Source organism: Phyllobates terribilis, unplaced genomic scaffold (genome assembly GCF_046119375.1).
Source record: "Phyllobates terribilis strain yellow unplaced genomic scaffold, ASM4611937v1 Scaffold_9__5_contigs__length_417890890, whole genome shotgun sequence".
Classification (NCBI taxonomy): Eukaryota; Metazoa; Chordata; class Amphibia; order Anura; family Dendrobatidae; genus Phyllobates; species Phyllobates terribilis.
The window spans coordinates 392512398-392523170 of NW_027362769.1; the positions used below are offsets into that span (position 1 = coordinate 392512398).

At 47.0% G+C, this 10773-nt stretch overlaps 1 protein-coding gene across 2 annotated transcripts; it reads left to right on the top strand.

Annotated features, from left to right (window-relative positions):
* The first annotated feature begins 2648 nt into the window (after positions 1-2648).
* Positions 2649-9961, top strand: LOC141162534 (sulfotransferase 1C2-like). 2 transcript variants are annotated; one of them, XM_073648733.1, is made up of 8 exons: positions 2649-2888; positions 2989-3161; positions 7022-7147; positions 7236-7333; positions 8159-8285; positions 9019-9113; positions 9188-9368; positions 9502-9961. In XM_073648733.1, the coding sequence occupies exons 2-8, from the start codon at positions 2990-2992 to the stop codon at positions 9612-9614; spliced, it is 912 nt and encodes a 303-aa protein (XP_073504834.1). In that variant the 5' UTR covers positions 2649-2888; position 2989; the 3' UTR covers positions 9615-9961. The 2 variants fall into 2 exon arrangements, with proteins under 2 accessions (XP_073504834.1, XP_073504832.1); XM_073648731.1 differs by having other exon boundaries at positions 2651-2809.
* Positions 9962-10773: the final 812 nt, after the last annotated feature.

Sequence of the window (10773 nt, forward strand, 5' to 3'; positions counted from 1 at the left end):
ATTGGGCAGGTGATGAGCAGTGCCGGGTTTTCTCCACACATACCGCTTAGAATTATCACCACAAAGTCCTATCTTCATCTCATCAGACCAGAGAATCTTATTTCTCATAGTCTGGGAGTCCTTCATGTGTTTTTAAGCAAACTCTATGCAGGATTTCATACGTCTTGCACTGAGGAGAGGCTTCCGTCGGGCCACTCTGCCATAAAGGCCGACTGGTGGAGGGCTGCAGTGGAACTTTCTCCCATCGCCCTACTGCATCTCTGGAGCTCAGCCACGGTGATCTTGGGGTTCTTCTTTACCTCTCTCACCAAGGCTCTTCTCCCACGATTGTTCAGTTTGACTGGACGGCCAGGTCTAGGAAGACTTCTGGTGGTCCCAAACTTCTTCCATTTAAGGATTATGGAGGCCACTGTGCTCTTAGGAATCTTGAGTAATGCAGAAATTCTTTTGTAACCTTGGCCACAATTCTGTCTCTGAGCTCCTTGGGCAGTTCCTTTGAGCTCGTGATTCTCATTTGGTCTGACATGCACTGTGAGCTGTGGGGTCTTATATAGACAGGTGTGTGCCTTTCCAAATCAAGTCCTATCAGTTTAATTAAACACAGCTGGACTCCAATGAAGGAGTAGAACCATCTCAAGGAGGATCACAAGGAAATGGACAGCATGTGACTTATATATGAGTGTCTGAGCAAAGGGTCTGAATACTTATGACCATGTGATATTTCATTTTTTCTTGTTTAATAAATTTGCAGAAATTTCTACATTTCTGTTTTTTTCAGTCAAGATGGGGTGCAGAGTGGACTTTAATGAGAAAAAATGAACTTTTTAGAATTTACCAAATGGCTGCAATGAAACAAAGAGTGAAAAATGTAAAGGGGTCTGAATACTTTCCGTACCCAGTGTAAATCCTTGTTCTCGGCAGCACATCGCCCGGTGTAAGCTGCAGATAACATGATAAGTATGGGGGCAGATTGATCTATTAGCGATCATTCTGCGTCTACCCTGGAAGTAACGGCCCGGTTCACTGGCGTCTCCTCGTCACCACGGTGGACATCAGCATCCGACCTTCGGTGCTTCACCTGCGGCGTCTGGATCTCTGGTCCTGACTGGTCTTTGGGTCTCGACAGGCAATGAGGAGCGTCTCCCGACCTTATACTTCTCCTTCCAGAAGGAGTCCGGCACCAGTTCATAGAGTAAATGGGTCTTCACCAGCCGCGGGGACGGCGTCACCTCCAGCAGGTCAATCCCTATAGAGAGGAGATGGAGTCAGTCTCCAGTGTGAGCGCTGTGAATAAAAAGCCTTATTGCCATCATTACTGAAGAGCTGATTCACTCCAGCAGCGTTGACACCTACGTGATCTACTGGATCCAATAGATCCACCAGCCGCTGCTTTTCTTCTTGCCCACATTGGAGCTTTCTATCTCTATCTTCTTCCTCTCTGAAGAGACAATTTGCATATTTAATTTCCCAGGTGAGCTTGCAGGGCTTATAAGTCTCCTCACACTGGCCTGTCTCTCAACACAAGGAGGAAACTTAACCCTTAGATCCCAGTCTTAGCCCCTCACCCCAGCTGAATCAGATCTCATACTTTGCACTGATGAGGGGCAACACCCCGAAACACCCAGTCTGCAAATTGAGATTGTGGTTTGGCTTTTATCCTAAATCACGTGACAAGGTTCGTTAAAGGGTCACTATTGACTTCCAGTAGGTGGCGCTGGAGTTCAAGTCCTCTTCCTCTCTGAAAAGAAAATTTGCATATTTAATTTCCCAGGGGAGGGAGCAGCATGGCTTATAAGTCTCCTCACACTGGCCTGTCACTCTCCACAACCTTAACCCTTAGATCTCCATCTCTATAGATTCACTGCTGTCTAAAAACGCAAAACTTCATTGAAGTCAATGGGTGAAACTTCTGAGAGTCCCAATAATGTCGGTGCGCTCGAGACTCCAGCAGTCACTTTGCCTCATCGCGATTCCCTTCAGGTTTTTGTGACAAATTCGCATGGAAAAAAAAAAAAGCATCAAAAATGCAACGTGTGCACATAGCCGTTAGAGCTGTGATTGTCTGCCCTGATACATTGTAACAAACCGTCACCTGTGAGCGCCGAACCGCGATCTATGAGAAAGTTACAGAAACTTTCCTGGACTCCGGCGGAGGCTGCACGGGAGGACGATCAGATCTGTGCGCAGAGGTGGCTGCGTTACAATGTGTCGGCGCTGATGGAACTTTCACGCACGTTACAAAGGTGCAGAGCAGGAGGCGTCACCTTCCACCCAGATCTCCGCCACATGACTGACAGCAGCGGTACAATGTGCCTCACTGATAGCGACGCTCCCGCTGGACTCGCAGCCCATATAATTAATGCAATGCAGGGTGCGACCACGCAACTTTAACCCTTCACCTATCACAGCAGCTGCACAACGAGGGGTTGGGAGAGGTGTGGATGCAGCTTTGGATGTAACTAGAGTAGAGAGACATTAGAGAGCTCCTATATGGAGATACTGGGCTGCGACCAGAGACCAATGCAACCACGGGAGCAAACTTTATAGGACGGTCACCAAAGGGTTAATGATCTGCAGCATCAGAGAGAAGAGATCAGCAGGATCCCTGGATCTCCTATTGGAGAGGGGGGGGGGGGATGGGCTCTTATATAGGGGGTGGGGCTAGGGGGCGGAGCTACAACAGTGGGGGCCAATAAGAAGGGGAACGAGTGATTCCAAAACAGGAAATAACTGGAAAAAACTGGAAAAAGGAAACAGGAAACGAAGAAGCAGGAAAAGGAGCGACAGCCGGCGAGGAGACGAGCGGCAGGTGAGAGGAGATCCTGGGAAGTGCTCACACCAAGAGGAGGGGGAGATCAGACACCGCTGAGTCAGGACTGGAAAGAAATGTGGGCGCTGGCCTTTTAAGAAACTTTTCGTTACAAACTTATTTAAAGTGACATCGCCCCAAAAATGTCTAATGACTAAAATTAGTTAGTGTGATTCCAGAATGGATCCAGAATTAATGCAGAAGCTAGCCGAAGACATGAAGAACATGACCGTAAAAATAGGGGAGATCGAAGGCATCCCGCTCCCCAAATCCACCTGCGACACCTGGGACCAAATCTATAACTTTCAGGCCCGAGAGGACGATATCCTGATCGCTACGTTTCCTAAAGCAGGTGAGTGATCGAATGGGGGAGGGGAGATCATGTGTCTCTGTATACAGGAGCTCCCCCTAGTGGTGGCTGCAGACAGGATCTTATCATGTATCTCTGTATACAGGGAGCTCCCCCTAGTGGTGGCTGAAGACAGAATCTTATCATGTATCTCTGTATACAGGAGCTCCCCCTAGTGGTGGCGGCAGACAGGATCATATCATGTATCTCTATATACAGGGAGCTCCCCCTAGTGGTGGCTGCAGACAGGATCTTATCATGTATCTCTCTATACAGGGAGCTCCCCCTAGTGGTGGCTGCAGACAGGATCATATCATGTATCTCTATATACAGGGAGCTCCCCCTAGTGGTGGCTGCAGACAGGATCATATCATGTATCTCTATATACAGGGAGCTCCCCCTAGTGGTGGCTGCAGACAGGATCTTATCATGTATCTCTGTATACAGGGAGCTCCCCCTAGTGGTGGCTGCAGACAGAATCTTATCATGTATCTCTGTATACAGGGAGCCCCCCCTAGTGGTGACTGCAGACAGGATCTTATCATGTATCTCTGTATACAGGGAGCTCCCCCTAGTGGTGGCTGCAGACAGAATCTTATCCTGTATCTACGTATACAGGGAGCTCCCCCTAGTGGTGGCTGCAGACAGGATCTTATCATGTATCTCTGTATACAGGGAGCTCCCCCTAGTGGTGGCTGCAGACAGGATCTTATCATGTATCTCTGTACACAGGGAGCTCCCCCTAGTGGTGGCTGCAGACAGAATCTTATCATGTATCTCTGTATACAGGAAGCTCCCCCTAGTGGTGGCTGCAGACAGAATCTTATCATGTATCTCTGTATACAGGGAGCCCCCCCTAGTGGTGACTGCAGACAGGATCTTATCATGTATCTCTGTATACAGGGAGCTCCCCCTAGTGGTGGCTGCAGACAGAATCTTATCCTGTATCTACGTATACAGGGAGCTCCCCCTAGTGGTGGCTGCAGACAGGATCTTATCATGTATCTCTGTATACAGGGAGCTCCCCCTAGTGGTGGCTGCAGACAGGATCTTATCATGTATCTCTGTATACAGTGAGCTCCCCCTAGTGGTGGCTGCAGACAGAATCTTATCATGTATCTCTGTATACAGGGAGCTCCCCCTAGTGGTTGCTGCAGACAGAATCTTATCATGTATCTCTGTATACAGGGAGCTCCCCCTAGTGGTGACTGCAGACAGAATCTTATCATGTATCTCTGTACACAGGGAGCTCCCCCTAGTGGTGGCTACAGACAGAATCTTATCATGTATCTCTGTATACAGGGAGCTCCCCCTAGTGGTTGCTGCAGACAGAATCTTATCATGTATCTCTGTATACAGGGAGCTCCCCCTAGTGGTGACTGCAGACAGGATCTTATCATGTATCTCTGTATACAGGGAGCTCCCCCTAGTGGTGGCTGCAGACAGGATCTTATCATGTATCTCTGTATACAGGGAGCTCCCCCTAGTGGTGGCTGCAGACAGGATCTTATCATGTTTCTCTGTATACAGGGAGCTCCACCTAGTGGTGACTGCAGACAGGATCTTATCATGTATCTCTGTATACAGGGAGTTCCCCCTAGTGGTGGCTGCAGACAGAATCTTATCATGTATCTCTGTATACAGGAGCTCCCCCTAGTGGTGGCTGCAGACAGAATCTTATCATGTATCTCTGTATACAGGGAGCTCCCCCTAGTGGAGGCTGCAGACAGGATCTTATCATGTATCTCTGTATACAGGGAGCTCCTCCTAGTGGTGGCTGCAGACAGAATCTTATCATGTATCTCAGTATACAGGGAGCTCCCCCTAGTGGTGGCTGCAGACAGAATCTTATCATGTATCTCTGTATACAGGGAGCTCCCCCTAGTGGTGGCTGCAGACAGAATCTTATCATGTATCTCTGTATACAGGGAGCTCCCCCTAGTGGTGGCTGCAGACAGGATCTTATCATGTATCTCTGTATACAGGGAGCTCCCCCTAGTGGTGGCTGCAGACAGGATCTTATCATGTATCTCTGTATACAGGGAGCTCCCCCTAGTGGTGGCTGCAGACAGGATCTTATCATGTATCTCTGTATACAGGGAGCTCCCCCTAGTGGTGGCTGCAGACAGAATCTTATCATGTATCTCTATATACAGGGAGCCCCCCCTAGTGGTGGCTGCAGACAGGATCTTATCATGTATCTCTGTATACAGGGAGCTCCCCCTAGTGGTGGCTGCAGACAGGATCTTATCATGTTTCTCTGTATACAGGGAGCTCCCCCTAGTGGTGGCTGCAGACAGAATCTTATCATGTATCTCTGTATACAGGGAGCCCCCCCTAGTGGTGACTGCAGACAGGATCTTATCATGTATCTCTGTATACAGGGAGCTCCCCTTAGTGGTGGCTGCAGACAGAATCTTATCCTGTATCTACGTATACAGGGAGCTCCCCCTAGTGGTGGCTGCAGACAGGATCTTATCATGTATCTCTGTATACAGGGAGCTCCCCCTAGTGGTGGCTGCAGACAGGATCTTATCATGTATCTCTGTACACAGGGAGCTCCCCCTAGTGGTGGCTGCAGACAGAATCTTATCATGTATCTCTGTATACAGGGAGCTCCCCCTAGTGGTGGCTGCAGACAGAATATTATCATGTATCTACGTATACAGGGAGCTCCCCCTAGTGGTTGCTGCAGACAGAATCTTATCATGTATCTCTGTATACAGGGAGCTCCCCCTAGTGGTGGCTGCAGACAGAATCTTATAATGTATCTCTGTACACAGGGAGCTCCCCCTAGTGGTGGCTGCAGACAGAATCTTATCATGTATCTCTGTATACAGGGAGCTCCCCCTAGTGGAGGCTACAGACAGAATCTTATCATGTATCTCTGTATACAGGGAGCTCCCCCTAGTGGTGGCTACAGACAGAATCTTATCATGTATCTCTGTATACAGGGAGCTCCCCCTAGTGGTGGCTACAGACAGAATCTTATCATGTATCTCTGTATACAGGGAGCTCCCCCTAGTGGTGACTGCAGACAGGATCTTATCATGTATCTCTGTATACAGAGAGCTCCCCCTAGTGGTGGCTGCAGACAGAATGATTTGCTTAGATACATGAGGAGTCCATGATGTTTTGTGTTGGATGCAGCTGATCCATTAATGCTGCGGTTTTCCAGGTAACTCACCTGAGGTCAGGGCCATATTTCTAGGTGTGGTGGGGGGAAGGGGACAGAGGTCAGAGGTCGCCTCAGTTTTCTTCCATTCTCTTTTGCTGAATCATTATGAAACAAACTTCAGAGCCCGGAATGAAGCAATGATAGGGAGGTGGGGGAGGGGAATTAAAGGGCCGATAAGGAAGAATCATCTTCCTCTGTCAGGTCATTGAAGCTTAATCAGGAACAATCATGTAATCTGGAGATAAGTATGTGCCCCCCTCTTTTTCTCATTGTGATTTTTCTTTTTTTTTTATGGTGTTGAATAAATTTCCCAAGAATCTGAGATGGATAATATCTTAATTGTAGGTTCATGGGAAACAGAATACGATCATTATCTCATCTTCACTGCCATAATATATTCTGTGCACCTTTACTACAAAATGCCAGCTGCACCCAGTCACCCCACGCCAGGGACTAGCCAGGGACTAGTCAGATATTTAAAGGGACGATATTTTGCATATTATTTCATTTGTGCCATTCCAGAAGCCGCCCGAGATTAAATATTAAAGAAATTCAAAAAAGACTAAAAATCTGAGAATTATAGTTGCATGTCCCTTTAAGATTTAAAGGGGACATACACATTAATAAAAAAAATAATAATTAGTTTAGGGTGTAAAAGCTTCTTCCTGTGGATGTGTCTTTGCAGGAACTACATGGGTGCTGGAGATTGTGGACCTGATAATGCTGAATGGGGATGTGGAGAAGAGCATGCGGGCCCCGTGCTTTGTCAAAGTGCCGTTCATAGATCTAAATGTGGAAGCCATGCCGTCAGGTACGAGAGAGACCACCAGTGTATGGCTGTAAGCTGCGGCTGTGAAACTAGGATGTTGGATTTAGTTTCCGATCTTCTGACATTGTAGGTGTGGAAGCCGCTAACGCCATGGAGTCACCGCGGCTCCTGAAAACGCACTTACCGATACAGCTCGTGCCGCCATCTTTCTGGGAGAAGAACGTCAAGGTGAACGTGAAGAAATGAGGAAGAGCTTGAGATTTAAAGGGGAAACTCTGCCGATTCTCACTTCTCCGCCTTAATATATAATCAAGTGCTCTCTTAAAGGGGCAGTCCTACAATGTAAATCTGAGTAATTCATCACATATATCCCAAAAACAAACAAATTGTGTGATACTAATCACAGAGAGAGGAGATATAAGGCGGTGCAGAACTGTGGAGAGCTTTGTGGGTGAGAACGATGAGTTTATATTGGACCCTGTAGCGAATGGGTAACCAGTGTAATGACTGGCACAAGGTGGAGGCATCGGTGAAGCGGCTGGACAGAAATGCGACCCTGGCTGCCGCATTCAGGACGGATTGGAGAGGAGAAAGTATGGTAAGAGGGAAGACCGATCAGAAGAGAGTTGTAGTAGTCCAGACGAGAGTGAATAAGAGCTACAGTCAGAGTTTTAGCAGTTTCAAAGGTGAGAAAAGGTCGGACTCTGGAGATGTTTTTAAGATGCAGGTGACAGGAGCGAGTGAGTGATCTGATATGGGGAGTAAAGGAAAGGTTAGTGTCGAATATGACCCCAAGGCAGCGGGCGTGCTGCTTGGGGGTTATAGTTGAACCCTCTAAGGTAATTTCGATGTTAGGTAGAGTTGGGTTAGTAGAGGGGGGAAACACAAGAAGTTCAGTTCTGCTCTCAACATCCTCACTAGAGTGGAGGAGCGAGTGTTTGGAGTGTTATCCCCCGTTACAGTAGCATTTCAGGCACGTGCGAGTGATGTTCCTCACAAATTGCTGGCAGTAGTGGGTTAATCATGACACTACTTTTATGATCTTCCTTTCAGGTAGTCTACGTTGCCCGGAACGCCAAAGACTGCATGGTCTCCTACTTCCACTTCCAGAGGTTGAATAAAAGTTTACCAGATCCTGGGACCTGGAACGAATACTTCTTAACATTCTCATCTGGAAACGGTGCGTGCAAGAGGCTCAACACTGAGGGCTTCCTCAACGTGTTCCTCCTCATTTCTTTACCATGTTGGTCATCATTTCCTCACTAAATTTTTCATTGTTTTCCATAGTGTTCCTCCTTCTTCCTCCATATTTCATTGCCATGTTCCTCCTCTACTTTTCCTTGCCATGTTCCTCTTCACCATATTCCTCAATCTTCCACTATCTCTACATGTTTCTCCTTGTTTCCTTTCCTCACCATTTTTCTCAGTTTCACTCACATGTTCTTTCTGAGTCTACTCTCCATGGTCTTCATTGTTTTCCCACCATGTTTCTCCTCTGCCTGTCCTCACCATGCTGCTCTTTATTATGTTCCTCCCCCTGTACTTCTCATGGCTGTGTTCCTCCTTGTTTCCACTCCTCTCCATATTCCATCTTGATGTAGTGTTCCTTGCTTCCTCTCCTCTCCATGTTCTTCTTCACTTTGTTCCTCCTGCCTCTTTCACCCTGTCCAACCTCTGCTTTCCTCCTTGTTTCCTCTCCTCCTCATGTTCCTCCTCACCATGCTCCTTCTTTATTTCCTCTCCTCCTCATGTTCCTCCTTGTTTCCTCTCCTCCTCATGTTCCTCCTCACCATGCTCCTTCCTTATTTCCTCTCCTCCTCATGTTCCTCCTTGTTTCCTCTCCTCGCCATGCTCCTCCTTATGTTTTCTCCATGTTCCTCCTCTTCGTGCTCCTCACTATTCCCTACTTTCAGTTCCTTGGGGCAGTTGGTTCGACCACGTCATCGGATGGTGGAAGGTAAAAGACCAGCACCAGATTCTCTACGTCTTCTACGAGGACCTCATTGAGGTGAGGACAGTGATTTCCACATCACGTACCTGGACTCTCAGCATCTTGTACTTACCTATAAATTCTGTCATCAGGACCCAAAACGAGAAATCACAAAAATAGCAGAATTTCTGGGCAGAGAGCTGAGTGCGGAGGTGCTGGAGACCGTTCTGCGTCACACAACCTTCGCAGCCATGAAGGAAAACCCGATGACCAACTTCAGTGTCCTGCCGTCCTTTATATTTGACCAGTCCATCTCGCCCTTCATGAGGAAAGGTGAGATTGTGGGAGGAAGGAGTATTGTAGATGGGAGGTGTGTTCATCCTGAGCAGCCTGGTTCATGAGCCAGATCTTCAGTACATATGCCTTTAACTGCTAGTTATTAACCCCTCGTTGTTTTCAATTTCAGGTAAAGTTGGCGACTGGAAGAATCATTTCTTGGTCTCACAGAATATTGTATTTGATGAGGAATACAAGAAGAAGATGGAGGGGAGCGGGCTGAGCTTCCGCACGGAGCTGTGAGAGGAGCCATGTGGCGGCACTGACATATTGTTATATTGTAGGATGGCGGAAAAATGACCCACAATCACCTCTTACCCTCCAGCTTCTATAAACTAAGGGGAAATCAATCAGCAAATCTCTAAGAAGGATCTAGTTGATTATTAAACAAGCAAAGCTGCAGTGTAAAGTATGGTGAGGGGCTAGAACATTAGCTTCAACTCTATAAAGGTAAAGGAGGTGACTTTCAGACATCCTCAGCCTCCAGGAGGCAATGCAGCAAAGCTGGAGTCACTGATCCTTCACTTGTACATTGTAACAAACCCTCCATAAAGAACAGATTAAAGAAATCTCTCGTGATTTTCTGTGTACAGAGGGGTCGTATATAGATTATTCGTTGTAGTGGAGAAGTGCGAGGAATGGTCAATAAAGAGAAGAAAAAAATTAAAGGGTTTAGAGTTTGTGGGAAGATATAGTAAAAAAATAGATTACAACTAGGGAGTAAAAAGGGAGAACTGGCAGAAGAATTGATAAGAAAATTGCTAAAAAAAAAGGGGGGAAGAAATAAAGTGAAGGTAGAAGAATCTGAGTATAGAGAAAAAAATGGAGGGAGAAGAAGGGACTAAGAGCAGGGGTGAAAGAGATAGTGTGAGGCCAAAGAGAGATGGGAAATGATGAAGAGAAGAGAATAGGGGTAAAGGGAGAAAGAACTAATAATACAATTGTCAAATATGGCTTTAATAGAAGAAGTTCAAAAGTAAAGATCAGTAAGAACCAAGTATTCCAAGTGGGGGATCCGGAGACCTCGTTTCTACGGATGTCTGTATGAGCCAGTACTCACACCAAGAACTTCCTCAGATAGCTTAACTCGACTGCCGAGGCGACGATGAAGATTCCACCAGAGCTTTATTCTCCGGCTGAATTCTTGGATTTTGTAGTAACAGCTGCTGGTGAGAAGATGATTCTTAATCAGGGAGAGAGAGAAGAACCTAGAAAGATGGCTGACAAACACCGGGGAAGAAAGGAGGAATGACTGACATCAGAGCTGGACTACATGGAGGGGGCAGGAAAAAGAGCAGATGGTGAAAAAATACACGGAGAAAGAAGAGTGAAAGGGATGAAAAGAGGACGGGGGAGAGAAGAAGGAAAGTAGGAGGAGAAAGTAATAGTGCTGATATACGAC

Coding starts and splice junctions, on each gene's coding strand:
- LOC141162534 (XM_073648733.1), top strand. CDS start 2,990: ATGGATCCAGAATTAATGCAGAAGCTAGCCGAAGACATGAAGAACATG. Junction 7,148..7,235: donor TGTGGAAGCCATGCCGTCAG/GTACGAGAGAGA, acceptor CTGACATTGTAG/GTGTGGAAGCCGCTAACGCC. Junction 7,334..8,158: donor TCTGGGAGAAGAACGTCAAG/GTGAACGTGAAG, acceptor TCTTCCTTTCAG/GTAGTCTACGTTGCCCGGAA.